Below are 18,072 nucleotides of genomic sequence, written 5' to 3'. Positions count from 1 at the left end.
AGTGGTAAGCATGAGATGGGTGGCTTGGAGTTCCTCAACCTAGTGCAGAACACAAGCTTGTAGTGTTCATGGGGTTGTTGTTACCCAAGTGCAGGACCCTACAGTTGGCTGTGCTAGACCATGCAGTTGGCCTCAGCCAATTGATCTAGCCTATCCAGGTTCCTCTACAGAGCCTTCCTACCCTCAAGCAGATGAACACTCCCATCCAGCTTGGGTATTGAGCATTTTCCATATGCTCAGTGTGTGGCTGCTCAGCACAAAGATGGATTTGGGGTGGGGGGTCTGGGAGCTTGCTTTGGGAGAGCCCCTGTGGGCATCACTCTCAGCCCTATGGCTCCGCACACCCTATAACAGCAGGTCACCGAGGTGAAGTAGCTGGGGAGCCCCGGGGCTGATGGGACGCTGCTTTAAAAATCCCTGGAGGAGCCGGGGTAAGTGGGGGTCTGCTGGCACAGAGACCCAGGGAGGCTGCGGTGGAGTGGGGGTGGAATATAGGAGAGGTAGAAGAAGGGGGAGGATAGAATATGGAAAGAGATGGAATATGGGGGAGGTGGAACATGAGACGACAGAATATGGGGGGAAGGAATATGGGAGGAATGGAATACGGGGTGATGGAATATGCAAGGGTGGAATATGAGGGAGATGGACTATGTGGGGGTGGACTGCAAGGGATGTTGAGGCGGGCGCCAGGCTGCGCGGGGCTAAGCCGGGGGGCGCCCTTGCGCGCCGGCTTGCGCAGCCGGGTGACGCCACAAAGGCAGCCCCGCCCCGCCGCCCCGCCCTACGTACGCACCGCCCCGCCGCGGCAGTGCGCAGCCGGCGGCGCCGCAGGCAGGTGGGAGCGCGGCGGGCGGCAGGGCTCCCGCCCGGCCCCGGCCCCGGCCCCGGCCCGCCGCCATGGGAGCCTGCCCCCCTCGCCGCCGACCGCCGGCGGCCCCCCGCCCCGCTGTGTGAGGCAGCGCGGCTGGACGGGCAGTGCTTCGCCCACAGCCCCCCGCTGCGCTGCGCGGCGGCCCCGGCTTCGGCTCCGGCCGCCACCATGGGGGCTGCCGCGGCGTGCCGGATCGCCGCCGCCGGCTTCTTCATGGTGAGTGTTCGGTGTGTGTGTGTGTCGCTCCGTCCCTGCGCCTTCCGCGGGGGCAGCGGCGCCGCCCGTGCAAGATCCGCGTGTCCGCGGTGGAAGGCGGGATGTGCTGCAGTGCGGGGCTGCTCGCCCGCCCCGCCTGCCCGGCTACGGGGTGTTGTGTGCTGCCTGCCGCGGTGGGGGCAGGTAGGCAGTGATGTGTTTTTGGGAAGGTGTGTGTGTATCTGGGTGTTCTGATGTCCTTCCTTTCTTCCGCGCTGTGAGGTGTGTGGTATTCCCCTCTGCCTTCCCCGAGGGGTGCTGCTTGCCCCAGCCCTTGCACTCCGCAGCTGGTTGTAGTGTCCCCTTCTCCATCCTCTCCATCCCATTTTTACTGCAGGCGGGCAAAGGGCGGCATCCTCTCTGGAGACTTCATCCAGGGCTATGCCGCACCTCGAGCTCTGAGCGGATCTTTGCTTCACCCCTCTGCCCCGCTTGGCACTGGGCTAAGATCCATCCATCCCCACCCCCAGCTGGCATCTCTTGCCACCCTTTGGATGGTCAGCAGAACTCACTGCTGCTAGTCGCAGGCAGCAGCCCTGAGTTAACACAGAAATTCTTCCTAGGGTGTTCACCTCCAGCTCTACCTACCCAGGTAGGGTCCTTCCTAATCAGCACATCAGGGCTACATCCTGTCTTTTTGGGGAGAGACAGTAATTCGGTGTGTCAGGCACGCGCTGCAGTAGCTGCGGCTGGGTTGTGTAACCAAGGAGTGCACTTGTTCTTGAACTCAAGGTGGATCTTAGCAAGCTGGTGTTGGCTCTACAGGAATCGGAATAAACCAAAAATAATTTAGAGCTGGGAGAGCATTAGCCGGGAAACAGCTTCATCACTTTGAAGGCAAAGGTTGACTTTGTGCAGTGGTGAAGCAGATGGAGTTGGTGTATGGTGCTGGCTGGTGCTCCTGAGCACTGATTTCCTGCTGGGAGAGGTAAAATCTGCTGTGTGAAAATGAGATGCTATTGGGGAGCTTGAGATACTGAGCTTTAGCTGGGTTTCTGGAGGTCAGTTTGGAATGGTGAGTATGGAGGGAAAAGAATGATATAAAGGTGTAGGGAAATACAGCAGAAATATTGCAAAAGGAAACCAGGCTCTGAGCAAGCACACACAAATATTGCTTGTGTGTCACCGTTGTGTGGGGTGATGGCATGAGCAAATGAGCTATAAGACAGAATTCCCATTTGCTCATGAGCTGGCAGGATGCTCCCTTGGCCACCAGCCAGGGCTTCTTCATCAGACATCTTCATCTTCAGAACCTTGGGCAATTCCCTTTGGCCCCACAAGGAGTCAATGTTTTTCCAGCCCAATAGGAGTGTGTTCAAATCAGTAGTTGGTGGATCTCTTATGGGTGCAGCAAACCTGTATCTGCCTAGCTGTTTGTTTTTCACATGATTGCATAAGGCTGGTTGCAGTTTCCCCTCCTTGGTGTGGGCTTTGGGCACCTGCTGACTGCTGCATGGTAGTTTCCACCATCTCCCTTGATGCCCTTGCTGCAAAACGATGGGATGTTGCTTTGCTTCAACTTGGGCCTGAGGGATTTAATTTGCTTGAAGCAAAACTGTGGCTGCTGGTGATGGCTTGGAAGATCAGGTTGGCACTGCCTATAGGAATAGCTGCTGGGTTTTCCTTCACAGGGACCAAATGTGGTCCCAGTTGGTGCTGCTGCCTTGGCATGTTTGGCTGCCTGTATTTCCCTCTTGAGATGTGGTAAAGGGACTGCTGAGCAGGGTAAGCCCCGGACTGTCGGCTTCACAAACCCTGAGCTGGTCACACTGCAAGAAGCAGAAACTTGCTTTGCTCTTGGGCACTCCTCACAGTCAACTTGTTTCAGAGTGTGTAACTTGATCCTTTTTACAGGGAGTGGGAGAGGAGATGGACTCCTCCTGTCTGCAAAGTTACTGTACAACTTCAGACCAGTTTATTTGTCTTTCTGGGTTTTAGATTTTGTTTTTTCTCCTTTAATGTCACAAGTGACTTCCCGGTGCTGGTTGGCAGAGGGTGCAGCTGATCTTTGGGAAGGGTGGTGGGCTGTGGAGCCTGTCCCTGACCTGTGCCAAGGCATTGCCATGGAGCCAGCTGCCATTTCCACCAAATTTTACTGGTTTTTCTGGGAAACGGTTTCCAGGGTATCAGTTTAGTACTGTTGGTCCATGCTCACTTACAGCTCTCTACTTCTGCTCTTCTCTGCTGGGATTGAGTGCCCTTCATTTAACTGGCTTTTGTATCTTTTTCAGTTTTGGGTTTATTTTTAATTGTTGTTCAGGTTTATTGCCGCCTCTCTGTGGGACTGGTGGCAGGACAGCACCCTGCACAGCACTATGCACAACAGTTATGACTGTCTCAGGGTGTCACCCCATTTCAGGATTCAAATGCCTGTTGATGAGCCAAGTTTCTTCTGATGTTTTGTTTCACTGGATCACCAAGTGGGTTTGGGTCCTGAATGGGCCAGTGTATTCCCAGCCACATCCCCCCATGCGTGTGCTCAGAAAACTTGCAGCCCCCTAAATCTATTTGCTGTCCAAATTGCCCATCAGGTCTCTCTTGCAGCCTGCAGTTAAGAGGGTGATGGAACCATGGCATAGGTGTGATCATTGAGATGGAGTTGTCAAGCTGGGTGGTGGTAAAGTGGGTCATGCTCGTGTCAGCTCTGGGGTGCTGCTGGTTCAAGGATTTGTTTGCAGTCAAGTGTGAAGGTCCCCTTGACTGAGCTGTTTCCCTGATGTGAGGAGTTGACAATGAGAGTGTTCCCCAGCCTGATCTGCTTTCTTCGTACCTTAAAACCTCCACTTGCTGGAATAGGTGGGGCTGGCTGGGAAGCATCTTCACCCATGTGGTGCAGGGCATTGATGCTGAGCTGGAGATGCTTGTTGGGATTGTGGCCACACTGTCTTACCTGACCCTTTTTGCTTTAGGTTTCAGAGTTGCTCCTATGCTGAGGTGAGCATAGAGAACAGCACCAAAACTGCTTAAACCCAAATCTACTCCTCAGTGTTGTCTTGCACTGATTCCTATTTTTCTGCATTCTTACCCTATATGCTTTCTCTGGTATTGCAGTAATGAAGTGTTATCCAGTGGCTAAGCAGAGCTTAGTTCTTTGCTTTTTTCACCAAAGCTGGATATATCAGCCAGAAAGATCTAGTTTTGTGCGCAGCAGCAATCCTGAGGATGAGAGACCAAACCAGCAGACACTTTTTCTCTGTTGAGTGTCCTGGCTCCTGCTCCTGGCTGTCTGTTTCAGAGATCTGAGTGGTCCCAGACACAAAATGTGAGTAGTTGGGTTTTCTTTAGGGAGCAGAAGTATCAGTCTGAAAAAATAGCAGGTGTTCAACACTGCTTAGTCTTCTTCTGCTCAGAGTTGCTGTTGTCTCTATTGGAAGTGTGTGTGCAGCTGAAGATCTAGAGATATCCAAAGGCACCAGTGTTGCTTTGAGATAGGGTTTAAAAAAAGAAATTTAACCTAACAAAACCCAAACACCTGGTGCTGTTATGGTAGTGCAAGTCCCACTGGCTTTAGTTACCCAGCTGAGTGATGGAAAGACGCTGGAGATGAGAAGGGAGACCAGGAGGGGACCTGTGGCACATGTTTTATTTGGGTTGTGTGTGGATTTCCTGAGGTTTGGCTTCACGCAGACAGAGAATTCAGAATCAGAGGTAGCAAGACACAGCTCATCCTCTGTAAGGCAGGAAAGCTGCTGTGTGTATTCCTCTCCCAATGCCCTGTCCCACTCAATGCGTGGCACAGGGAGGAGGATGGGTAACATGCAACGCCCTGTGCAACCTCAGGAAGCCAGATCCTGCTGTGTCTAGTTTGATAATTCAGAGTTGTGCCATGAAGATTGAGGGGTGGTGGCAGGTTTCCTTGGAGCCAGCTAAGCACTTTGTTATATCATGTCTTAGGGGAGGGGAAAAATGAAATTCATCCTATAAGTCTTTGCTGCCTGCCAGAGCAACCCTGCTTGTTAATTTGACATGCTGTAAGTAGTCTGGCCGGTGCAGGATCCTCGTCAGCTCCTGTGGGCTTGCCTGCTTCTGCCTGCTCTGGAATTGCTGCTTCAGGACAAAAATAAATAAAAACTGAAGTGTTTTGTACAAATATTGAGCTGTAAATTATTTAGTAGGTGAAACAGAAATGTGCTCTGTGTTTCCAGAAAGCAAGAGACCGCACCAAAAATGATGTGGTGTGGCTTGTGGCTCTGCTGCGATGTGCCTTCTGCAGAGTCATGTTGTTGGGAGGCTTTTTTTTTTTAAATCTTCTTTTTTCCCCTTCTGATATATTCTTGCTGGCTTATAGCCCAGAGTAGGTAGCAGAAGCAAGAGATGAGGGGTTGTGTAACATAGCCAAGCGATTTATGTGCCTGGCTGTGCAGTTGAGAAGCATTGGGATCTTTCATCTTTTTACCTTCAGCATAGGAAAGCACCTTTGGAAGTTCAAGGTGATGTTGGCTTGTTCCTCTCACACCCTCCCAACTCAACCTGCTGCTGCTGTTTGAAAATAATTTTTCAGTTGCTTTGCCTCTTGAATGAGATTGTTTCAGCCTCTCTTTTGATATGCCTTTTGTCCCCAGTGCCTTATCTCCGCTGGCATAAATGACATGAAATCCATGGGCAGAGGTCCTCTGGAGCAAACGGAGGTCCTGCTTGGTAGATGGAGCTTCTTTTGGAGATTAGTAGTAGTTCAAATGTAGTTGGAGGGTCAGAGCAGAACATCCCTTGTAGTCTCACCAAACCCTATGCTTGCATAAGATCATAAAAATGATGAGAGGGTAGAGGGGCTGAGAAATAGTCTGTAACAGCTGCTAGCCTGGATTTCATCCTGGTTGGCATAATTTTGAAAGGTAACTATTTGAACAAATGCAGATTACCAAATACAGAGAAGGAGAGTTTTACAGGTCAGAGCTGCCACCTGCACGTCGTGGGTTGTTTTTTTATTTTATTTTTATTGGGCCTTTTCAGGAAGTTCCTGGCTCGTGCTGTAGCATCTCAGCCTTGAAATGCAAACCTGGTCTGAATTTCTCTGAGGTGGCCAGGTAGCAAGTACTGCTGAAACACAATTAGCAGTATATACTGCTGTGGCAGTGTTGCAGTGTAAATGATGCTTAGTCTCACTGCAAAGTGTGGTATCAAGTTTAAGGAGTTATAATTGTAGCCAGTGGTGTGTTGGGGAAGTGTGTTGGGGAAGTGTGTTGCTCTCTGCAGTGGTTCTCTTCCACCCTGACCTCACACTCCTGGGTGTAGAAACATCTCTGTGGTCTCACAGCTCTGGGCCATTGTGGTGGGTTGAAATTACCCCCAAAATAAAATTGCCAGACCAGCTCAGTTGGAAGCAAATGAAGCTATATTTACAAGCAAAATTACAATCTAGAACTATGAAATGCAGTGAATATGTACAAAATATACAATATTTACCTGTATTTATAATTTATAAACAACACAAGAACCCCCCTGGACAAAACTACAGCCATCTCTTGTGATGTTGCAAGGGATCTCTGGCAGAGAGGGCCATGGTTGCATGCCACTGTTAATAAATACCTCCTGTCTGTCTTTCAGCTGCTCGTGCTCCTTGGCACCACTGATAGCCAGTTGAAGCTGACCTCTGAGCAGAGTGCCATCAGCCTCCCTCCTAGCAAGTACCGCCACCTCGACCGTGCCACCAACAAAGAGCTGATCTGCGACAAATGTCCTGCAGGAACCTACGTGTCTAAACATTGTACGAAGAGTACCTTAAGAGAGTGCAGCCCTTGTCCAGATGGGACCTTTACTAAGCATGAGAATGGCATAGAGCGGTGCCACCCTTGTAGAAAACCTTGTGAACTGCCAATGATTGAGAAAACTCATTGTACTGCCTTGAATGACCGCGAGTGTGCTTGCCTGTCTGGTACATTTCAGACAAACGATACCTGTGTCCCTTACACGGTGTGCCCAGTCGGCTGGGGCGTCCGCAAGAAAGGAACCGAGACAGAAGATGTTAGGTGCAAGCTGTGCCCTCGTGGTACCTTTTCTGATGTGCCTTCTAGTGTGAAGAAGTGCAAAACATACACTGACTGCTTTGCGAAAAACATGGTGGTGATCAAGCCAGGGACGAAGGAGAGTGACAATGTATGTGGTTCTCCAGCGTCTCTTCTGAATACATCTTTGACTTCATTGAGCACTGAAGTGGGTGAAGAGCCCGATGAAGGTCCACCAACTACTCATCTTCCCAAAGGTAATGTCTACCACTGAAATGCAGGCACAGTTTGGTTGTGGGCTCATATTTCTGCCTCAGTCAGGGTTGGCTTTAGGGTGTTAAAGGACAGCCTACTCTAAAGTGTGGATGGTGCTTTTGCTTCTTGTCCAGATGGCAGCTTCAGAGAACATCAGGTTGTGCCCTCACTTGTGTTAAACCAAGTTTAGTGATGCTTTCACCAAAGCCGTAGCAATGATTGTACTCCCGGCTGTCCTACTGTTTGGACTGGAAGGAAATCATGCTCCCCGATCACTTCTTCCATCTGTGTATTGTGCTGGTACAAATCTTTGTGTGTTTGTGGCCAATCTGACAAGAGTGCAGCAGGAAAACCTCAGCAGGAGAAGAGTTTAGCTCCACCAGATGTCTGTCCCAATGAATTTACTGCTTTCCTGCTGCCTTTTTTCCCTTACTATGCCAGCATATTGGCTTGAAAAGGAACTGCTACCCTAAAGGTGCTCCAGGACCTAGACTGTGCCATAAATTTTATCTTTAACCTCTAAGTTTTCTATTATTTATCACTGGTGGGAAAAATCAGGTTGAATTCACCATTTTCTTCTGTAACCGGAAATGATACATCTTCAGAGTCTTTACTGGAGATGCTTAATCCATGGTTGGTTCCAGTGGTACTGTGGGACTCCATTTGAGGTGGTACTCAGCACTTCCTGGGAAGCAGCCTTTTTACAATAAATATCTCACATGGGTCATTTGGTCAAAAAGATGCAACTTCTGGTCGCCTGTACACTTGAGCTGGTGAATGCAACAGAAGGGAAGTATTGACAGTGGTAAGCTCCCAGTGCCTCTCCCTTGCTGGGTCTCAAAGATGGCTATGGCATTGGTGTATCACTGAGAGAAGACACGAGGGTGTTCCCTGAAATTGAAATCAACAGTAGGCAATTAAGTAAAAGGGAAAGCATTTTCCCTGTTTGTGTCCTGGTCAGAGTATTTTGGGTAACAGGCAAGTCACAGAATGTTAAGGTTTGGGAGTGAGCTCTGGAGATCATCTGTTCAAACACCCATGCTAAACCACGTTCACCTAGAGCAGTGATTGCACGCAGGCAGATTTTGAGTCTCCTGAGGAGGAGATTTCACAACTTCTCTGGGCAGCCTGTTCCAGTGCTGTCACCCTCAAAGGAAAAAAGCTGTTCCTCATGTTCAGATGGAACCTCCCGTGTTCTAGTTTGTTCGTGTTGCCCTTTGTTCTGTCACTGGGCACCACTGAAAAGAATCTAGCCTCATCCTCTTGACATCCTCCCTTTAGATATTGATAAGATCTCCTCTCAGTCTTCTCCAGGTTAAAGGTATGATTACACCCACTCTCTGGCTCAACTGGGATGAGATATGATCTTCAAAAGTCAAGTTTTCAAGCCAAGCTTTAGTTTTTGCTGCAAAAGCCCTTCCTCTTCTCACCAGGCTTTGGTCATGCATTTGGCTGAGGTCCGAGAGCTGTTGGTTGATAAGAAAACTCAAAAGAGAAAGTAGATCTTAAGAAGTTTGATTGCTTCTCTTTCTTCAGAAACCTCTTTTTCAGTTGATGCATCCTTAGCTGCTTGCAGTGTATCCTTAAAAACCCATTGGAGAGATAAGAAAAACCTCTAAATTGTCATGTGTTTCTAGTTCAAATACCACATTCCACAACTGGAGAAAAACTAACCATAAACCTAAGAAAGAAAAAACCCAACTCCCTCAAAGCTGTAGGTTTTCTGAGAAGTACTGAATGTGGGACAAACAGAGATTGACCACATGCCTTCAATAACTATTTTTTTTTTTTCAAATGAGCTGCCACTAGCCTTTTAGCCAACAAAGGTCAATTTTCCCTTTAACCTGCCTCTGTAACTGTACTCATCTGTTCCCAGAGCCAAACCTCAACTTCACCTCTTCCCTTTCTTGCTGTGTGGCATTGGGTTTCTGTCTTAAGGCCAAGCAAATGCTCAGGCAGGCCTTACACCGTGATGTGATGCCATATCACGTCTCCAGTGCTGTGACACCTAACTCTCCTTTCCTTTCGCAGGTCTGAACTCTTCAGTTCCTGATTTTGCCCCCTCTCCAACGCCGCGTACACCCAGCAGCATGGTGGAGCCAGCAGGCTACTACAATGAAACTTTGGCCAATGAGACAAATGGTGCCAACGGGGCCTTTGTGGGCTCCGGGGCCGCCAGCCAGGCTCAGAGCTACCGGCATAAGCAAACCAGCCAAGCACTGGAGAAGCAGCCACCTCTGGAGATGATGGGCGGTGAGAAGTCCAGCGTCCCATACAGGCCCCCCTGGCGAGGTTCACAGAATGTCCACCAGCACTTCGACATCAACGAACACTTGCCATGGATGATTGTCCTCTTCCTGCTGCTCGTCTTGGTAGTTATTGTTGTCTGCAGTGTCAGGAGGAGCTCACGGACTCTGAAGAAGGGACCCAGGCAAGATCCTAATGCCATTGTGGAAAAAGCTATTATGAAAAAGTCCACCATCCCCACACAGAATAGGGAGAAATGGATCTATTACTGCAATGGACATGGTGAGCAGTAGCCACAAGGGCTGTGGTGGGTAGTGTTCTCTCCAACCATTCTGCATGGTGCTTTGTGGGGCTGCTTCCACGTCCAGTGACCAGTTGCTTTTCTGACTTGCTGGGTCTTGTAGAAAGAACAAAGCCCATATACTGTTTCCTCAGATACTTCTTCATCCATAGCTTCTCCTGCTTCCTGTGCCCATGGTGTTTCCCTTCTGCTGAAGGAAGGGTTTGTGTCACCTGCTTGCTCCAGCTTCTCTTTTTCATCTTCCCACCTATCCTTAGTAGAAGAATCTTGAATGAAGGCTCTTTTGTGTGTGTTGGGTTGTTGTTGTTGGTTGGTTGGTTTGGTTTTGGGGTGTTTTCCCCCCCTTGCAACTTTTCTTCTGTTTCACAGTCTCTATTTTCTGTGTGACTCAGGCATGCATCTGGTTGTCTTTCGTTCTGTCTTTCCCTCCCCCATCTGTTTCTGGACAGCTGAGTCATACCTCCCCTGTTGGCACTGCCTCAGTTTCAGGTTCTTACCCCTAAATCCTGGCTGCTGGCTTGTGCCCTCATTTCTTCACCCATATTGGAAACAGGAATGTTTTCCTTAAAGGCTGTTTCATGGAGGCATATGGCTTCATGAGTGTCACAAGGTCTTCCTGGAGGCTCTACTTTGTAATGTGTTTGGTTCTTTTGATGGATGACTTGCTGTCAGCTTTTTTGATGGCACCTTAAAGATGACCCATTGTGGTAATTAAAATTTGTAAAAATCAATAATAAATTAATGGTGACATGACACCAAGCAGCCGTGATCTCTCTAGCAGGAGCATGGTTCTTCCTCTGCAAAGCTATGGTGGCAATTTGCCCCCCCCCCCCCCCCCCCCCCTTATCCTGTGCACTGCACTGCAGCCAGCACTGATGAGCCCTTACATGGGGTTGAGATTGCTCAACCTTAAACATCCGTTTGCAGTTAACCTTTAGAAAAGCACATTTAATAAGGGAGGGAGCAAACAATGAATGGATTGGAAAAAAAGATTGGAAGGTTTAAGAGATCAGTTCTTGATGAAAGTCATCCTTGAGTGCTTAAGTACAAAGCAAAGGCGGCTTTGAGTAGGGTGTCTTCTGTCATGCACTGTCTTCTTCCTGCTGCTGAATAGACCTATGCTTTGTTTGCTTTCATTAATGCATTTATAGAACCAGTAAGGTCTTGTTGGAATTAGTTTTGTGCCTTCTTCTGTGTTTGTGCTACTTATCAATTTCCTTTTAACTGTTTTGAAGTCTTGGGATGCAGTTTCTTGAGCTTTGTTTGTGGTAATTCTTCCCAATAACCCTTGCATTCCATCATCCCTAAAACCTGTTGTACCCCAAGTGTGATCCCTGAGCCTCTGGTCTGTGGTCTGCATCATGGTTGCAGTACCTTATTAGACATTTTTATTTGTGGGCACTACCAGAAATACTAGATGGCTTTGGCATGGGTTGTTGGCCAAAAGTGGTAGTTTGTTACTAAGTTATTAAGATTTTTCACCCTAAATCTTAATTACCAGTTGGCTTATTTTCTGACTCTTTCCTGGGTTTTGGAGCATCTCAGAGCAAGGTCTAAGTTTTTACAGGTCAGGGAGTGCTTGAGTGCAGGGACCAGACAAAGTTGTTTTAGGTAAGTGTAGCTCTAGTTTCTAACCTGGTGTTTCAGACCGTGTGCTGGCAGGCTGCAGCTGGCAGCCCTTCTCCTGGAGGCCATGAGATGCCTTTGGGGGCAGTGCTATGTGTTAGATCACCAAGCATGATCTGGGTTACAGAAACTGTACTGTAATAGAAGGTCATACATGGTGAGCAATGAGGCTATGTTAGCCCATTTAGGTATAACTCCACCTCCCAGATCTTATCATCCTTTGGGGGGCAGCATTATTCATAGGTAATCCTGTGCTTCCTGAAATGAGTCATTCTGATATTCTTGGTGATCCTTTAACAGCTGAATTCAGTTTGTGCATCAAATCCACAAAATACTTGCTGAGTTTTCCCCCTTGTCTTGGGAACTAAGCTAGTTGTAACAGCAAAACTACACTTAGGTTGTAAACTGGTACAGTATCTGACCAAGTCTCTTGGGTCTGGAAGCAAACTGCCCAGTTACTCTGGGCTCCTGGCTGGGCAGTTTTGCACAACCCTCCCAGGCATTCTTGCAGTAGTCACGCTGGTTCTGTGTTGGCGTGGGTGCTTCATGACTTCCTCCTGCCACCGTGTGTCCTTAGTTGAACTTTGTGCAATGAAGGCAAACAAACGAACACAAACCAATTTATGTTGCTTTTGTCTTGCTTTCAGGGCAGCTCTGATGTTGCCTAAATCACATTGCGTTATCTGAAAGGGCCTTGCTCATTAGCTTTTACTTGCTGGTGGTTCTCTGTCCTGTCTGGAAACTACTCTCCTCCTCAGTGGTGTATAAATTCCTCTTTGGTTTTTCTGTTGAAGTGTCTGGTTCTTAGTGCTCTTTGCTTGAATGAGAGAAGATCTAGTGTCATAGAGGAGTTGACCTTTTGTTTAATAACTAGCTGTGCAGCTAAGATGCACTGCAGAGCTGCAGTGTCATGGCTTAGCTTTCTGCTCCAGCAGTGTTTATGCCCAAATCATGCTTCATCCTGAAACAGCATTTCAGACAAAAGTAAATGATTCTGTGAATATAGCCAGGAACAAACTTCAGGCTGTTGCAGAGGGGAAATCTTTCCCCTTCTGTTCTTCTGGTGCAGATCCCTCCGTGATAGGCAATTGGAGCAAAACATCCATAAATATGAAGACTACAGGTGCTTCCCAGGTTATCGGATGCTAGCCTGGCTTGTGGTTGGACTAGAGGTGTGGTGGGCAAGTGGGGGCTGAAGCCCCAGGATCAGGTGCTGGCAGTGCACCCATGTTCGTATGACCTTCCCACCTATATGTTGGGTGGCCAAGCCAACAAGGGGTTAGGGCATGTTTATTGCTGGGGCAAAGCCTGTGTACTTAGCCGTTGCGCACAGTCTGCCCCTGCTTCTTCCGAATTTACCTTCTCTCCCTCCTAATCCTTTCAGGAAACAGCTTTAACCTTTGAAAGGGAAGACTGAGTCTGACGTAGGTACTGCAGCCTCTGCTCAGAAGAGCTGTGCTTGGGTGGCTGCCCGAGCACCTCTCAAGCATCCAGTGGTGTCTGACTGGCATCCAAGGCTTTGCCGGTTTGGAGGATTTTATTTCTGATTGATTCAAGCCCATCAGTTCTGGGTGAAGCATAGTCAGGGTGGCAATAGTAGTGCTTTGTGCTTGAGCACTGTGTGTCGCTGTGGTTGGGCTCCTTTCCAAAAGAGGAGAATTTTAGCATGGAAGCAGTGGCTCAACCTCTTGCCCATTCTTAAGGGTGCTTGATAAACTGATGTAGAGGGTTGAGAGAAGGCCTATCTCTCCCTCCCCCACAAAGAGGAAAAAAAAAAAAAACACAGCTAACTCAGTTGGAAAAGCAAAAATGAAATGCAGGTTATATATATACAAAATAGATAGTATTTACAATATATATACAGAAATATACAGCAAAGAAAAATACAAGAACAAAACTCCCTCCTCTGGACAGAGGAGGGTTCCCCCTCTGTACCCCCTTCTCTCCCTCTACCTCCCTTTTTTCCCAAAAAGGGCTAGAGAGAGAAAAAAGGTAATTAATAAGGATGAAATTTTGTTAGGCCTCAAAAGCGCACGCAGGATTAGTGCTTATCTGGTATCCAAGGTCAAACTCCGGCTGCTCAGAAGCAGACAGGCTGGAAAAGCAGGACAGAGAGAAACTGAGAAAAATTCCAACTGAACTAAAACTTAAAGTTGCATTCTACCAATCGACCAATGAAATTCGTTTAGAATATCTGATTGTTTTTCATTGTTATTCCAAAACATTCAGCCAGAGTGTCCCAGCACTGTCCCTTTCTTAAAGGCACAGCCTCAAACGGTCACAGTCCACCCCTTCTAAACAATTTAATTGGCTGTTTATACTGTCCATCCAATCTAAAACAATATTTACAGTTCGTAAGTAAAGTTCATAGTCCATTCCGGCTATCCTCACATGTAGATGACTCAAAAGTCTGAGAAAATCAGGAAACAAGAAAATGGAAAACAGTCTGTCTCTTCGCAGACGAAGCGAAGAAAAGGGAAACAGCGATTCTTAGGGTCTCTAAGTTGACTCAGGGCTCTCAGGGTTCGTGCACCGTAGATTCCTTGTAGACTCTTCCTCTGGACGCGATGTAGCTGTACAACAGTTTGAAATTAAACTCTTTCAGCTAAAGTTGAATTTCTTTGTGGAATACACTGAATTTCACCATTCTCTTGTATTACCCAATAAGTGTGACCCGGACCTTCAGCTGAAACCACCCCTTGGACAGGTTTAGCCTCCCCTGAGGGTGAAAATACCCAAACAGTTTTACCTAACAGATTCTTTTCTCTAACAACAGGAACTCTATCACCTTCTACTTTCTGTAGCAGATCTGAATGTGCAGGTCCAGCTCGGTTCACTGAACCTCTACTATTTACCAGCCAGGTTGCTTGTGCTAAATGTTTTTCCCAGTTTTTGAAAGACCCCCCATGGCTTTAAGAGTGGTGTGACCGTTTGAGGCTGTGCCTTTAAGAAAGGGACAGTGCTGGGACACTCTGGCTGAATATTTTGGAAACAAAGACAGGTCTAAACTAATTTCATTGGTAGATTGGTAGAACACAGCTTTAAATTTCAGTGCAGCTGGAATTTTTTCTCAATTCGTTCGTTCCTTTCCCTCTCCCTTCCAGCTTGCCTGCTTCTGGGCACCTAGCCAGAGCGACCTTGGATAAGATAAGCACTAATCCTGCAATTAATTCGCATGAGGTCTACTCAAATCATTTTCCCTTAATAACTGCCTTTTTCTCTCTAACCCTTTTTGGGAAAAAGGGAGTTGGAGGGGGAGTGGGTGTACGGGGGGGGAACCCTCCTCTGTCCGGAGGAGGGAATTTCGTTCCTTTTTTTTTTTTTTTTCTTCTTTGCTGTATATTTCTGTATATATATTGTAAATACTGTATATATTGTGTATATAAATAACCTGCATTTTTCACATTGCTTGTAAATATAGCATCCTTTCCGCCTTTCTGAATGAGTTAGCCGTGGTTTTTTTTCCTCTTTGTGGGGGAGGGAAAGCTAGGCCTTCTCTCTCAACCCACTACAAGTGGTCTTCAACAAACCGTTGTAGCGTTCAATCTTCCCTGCAGCTGGTGCATAGTAGGGAATATGGAATATCTACTCAATACCACGCTCTTTTGCCCAGTTCTTTACAAGGTTGTTTTTGAAATGAGTTCTGTTGTCTGACTCAATCCTCTCTGGAGTTCTGTGTCTCCACAGCATCTGTCTCTCCAAACCGAGAATGGTGTTCCGTGCAGCTGCATGTGGAACTGGATAAGTTTCCAGGCATCCAGTGTTCGCCTCTACCATAGTAAGCACGTATTGCTTACCAGAACGAGAACGTGGTAGAGTGATGTAGTCAATCTGCCAGGCTTCACCATACTTGTACTTGGACCATCTGTCACCATACCATAAGGGCTTAATTCGCTTTGCCTGTTTAATAGCAGCACAAATGTCGCAGTCATGGATGACTTGTGTGATAGCATCCATGGAAACGTGTATGGATCTGTCACGAGCCCACTGGTATGTTGCATCTCTGCCTTGATGTCCTGACGAATCATGAGCCCACCGAGCTAAGAATATCTCACCTCGGTGTTTCCAGTCGAGATCAAGATCAGAGTCCATGTCTACTTGAGAAACTCTTGCAGCTAGATCTGCCTGATGGTTGTGTTGCTGTTCCTTAGTAGCTTTGCTCTTAGGAATGTGAGCATCAATGTGTCTCACCTTCACTGGAATTCTCTCGACTCGATCAGCAATGTCCTGCCATAGGTCGGCTGCCCAAATGGGTTTTCCTTTCCTCTGCCAACCATCCTTTTTCCAGTTCTTTAGCCAACCCCACAGAACATTGGCTACCATCCATGAGTCGGTGTAGAGATAAAGCTTTGGCCATCTCTCACGTTCAGCTACATCGAGAGCTAGCTGGACAGCTTTTACCTCGGCGAACTGACTGGATTCTCCTTCTCCATCCTTCGCCTCTGCAACTCGGCGTGTTGGACTCCACACTGCAGACTTCCACCTTCACTTGTTTCCAACAAGACGACAGGAACCCTCTGTGAACAAATCATATTTCTTTTCATCATCAGAAAGTTCATTGTAACAACTGTATGCTTCCTCCATTGTTTACCAGTTAAACTTATATTAACCTCCACCTTACTTGACTCTTGAGATCCACCAGTGACTCCCAGAATAGTTATAGACTCTGATCCCTGATAATTTGATGGCATTATGGTGCACTGAGCTCCTGTGTCAACCAAGGCCCTGTACTTCTGAAATTGTGAAGTGACAGGCCACTGGATGTACACTGCATCCAGCTGCATCTCGATCCTCTGATGATCTCAATAACTCAGCTATATTTTTAAGACAAATTTTCTCTTCCTCCCCAGCAGAAGTACCTTGCTGTCCTCCCCCATCAGCTCCTGGATCAGCTTTGGCCTTTCCACTCCTTGTTGTTAAAACTGCTACTTGCTTAATTGGAGCTGTGTTTGAATTTACAGCCGCCTTAACAGAAGCTGACAGGTTTTGAGACTGACCAGCTGCTGCGGAGGATGCTTCCGGTCCTGCCGTAGGAGGAGGAGGGAATGACTTTGCCTCGTTAATGGAGGCTGCTGAAGACGTGGGAGCCGCCATGTTAGGAGCTGCCACAGCCCCTGGATGCTTGCCAGAATCAGCAACAGCACTGTTCAAAGCAGCCTTTCCGATAGACTTTTTAGCTTTATCTTTAAGTGATACAGATTCTCCACCCTCCTCATCACTAGAAGTCTCTGGAACAGAGCCAGAGCTGTTCTTCCTTTTTGATCTATGCTTTATAATGAAACAGGCCTTAGATACCTTTCTCTCCCGGTACAGTGCTACTAACAAGCCCACATTAATTATCACCGATAGCAGGATTACACAGATCGAAAAAATCAGCTTTGGATCCCAGCCATCACTTAAAATTACTCTTTCACCTACTGGAATCTTAAACTCCCTTATCTCAATTGGTAGAGTGCTAGATGTCACATTTCTGTATCTTGTAAGCCAAAAGAACCCCAGACAGCGGTGATACAGAAGCTGAATATTATATTTAAACCATAAATATAATTTTTGCATTAAATATTTACCTATTTGATCGAGAAGTAAACCTAAACAATATTTGTAGATCAGGACAGAACATACTGAAAAGAGCAATTGCTTAAAAATCCAAAACACCTTCATGTTTGCTAGTCCGACTCGAGCAGGCAATAAATCAAGCTAATTATCCCCAAGCCCCGAGTTGGGTGGCCAAAAAAAAATGTAGTGGGTTGAGAGAAGGCCTAGCTCTCCCTCCCCCACAAAGAGGAAAAAAAAACCCCACAGCTAACTCAGTCAGAAAAGCAAAAGGAATGCTATATTTACAAGCAAAAATGAAATGCAGGTTATATATATACACAATATACAGTGTTTACAATATATATACAGCAAAGAAAAATACAGGAACAAAACTCCCTCCTCCGGACAGAGGAGGGTTCCCCCTCTGTACCCCCCTCTCTCCCCCTACCTCCCTTTTTTCCCAAAAAGGGCTAGAGAGAGAGAAAAGGTAATTAATAAGGATGAAATTTTGTTAGGCCTCAAAAGCGCACGCAGGATTAGTGCTTATCTGGTATCCAAGGTCAAACTCCGGCTGCTCAGAAGCAGACAGGCTGGAAAAGCAAGACAGAGAGAAACTGAGAAAAATTCCAACTGAACTAAAACTTAAAGTTGCATTCTACCAATCTACCAATGAAATTTGTTTAGAATATCTGATTGTTTTTGTTATTCCAAAACATTCAGCCAGAGTGTCCCAGCACTGTCCCTTTCTTAAAGGCACAGCCTCAAAACGGTCGCAACTGAACTGATTTAATAGTTGAGATAGGTGTGCAGTTCCGAGTACCTCAGTCCTGAGGTTGTCATGGGGCATTTCACTTGTCCTCATCTCCCCATGAGCTGGTATCTATGCCCTGCGCTTTCACTGGTCATAATACATGCCTTAAATAACAGCCCAAGCCTAAAAATAGCGGTAGCTTGGGAGGCTGGTCTTAAAACTAGACCTGTGTCCTCAACATGGACATGTTCCAGCCAAGACGGCAAATGCCAGTGATTCTCACTGGATT

At 47.2% G+C, this 18,072-nt stretch overlaps 1 protein-coding gene across 1 annotated transcript in view; it reads left to right on the top strand.

Moving 5' to 3' along the window:
- Positions 1 to 868: 868 nt before the first annotated feature.
- TNFRSF21 (TNF receptor superfamily member 21) overlaps positions 869 to 18,072 on the top strand; it is a 51,679-nt gene continuing 34,475 nt past the window's right edge. Inside the window, exons 1-3 of the mRNA XM_068168148.1 lie at positions 869 to 1,087; positions 6,671 to 7,325; positions 9,355 to 9,852. Of these exons, the coding sequence (XP_068024249.1) occupies positions 1,040 to 1,087; positions 6,671 to 7,325; positions 9,355 to 9,852 (1,201 nt within the window). The 5' untranslated portion in view covers positions 869 to 1,039. The remainder of the gene's footprint in view (positions 1,088 to 6,670; positions 7,326 to 9,354; positions 9,853 to 18,072) is intronic.

The sequence above is a fragment of the Melanerpes formicivorus genome, unplaced genomic scaffold, assembly GCF_026170545.1.
Source record: "Melanerpes formicivorus ecotype bairdi unplaced genomic scaffold, bMelFor1.0.p_v2 SCAF_133, whole genome shotgun sequence".
Taxonomy (NCBI): Eukaryota; Metazoa; Chordata; class Aves; order Piciformes; family Picidae; genus Melanerpes; species Melanerpes formicivorus.
This window is presented reverse-complemented; position numbering and strand designations above follow the sequence as displayed.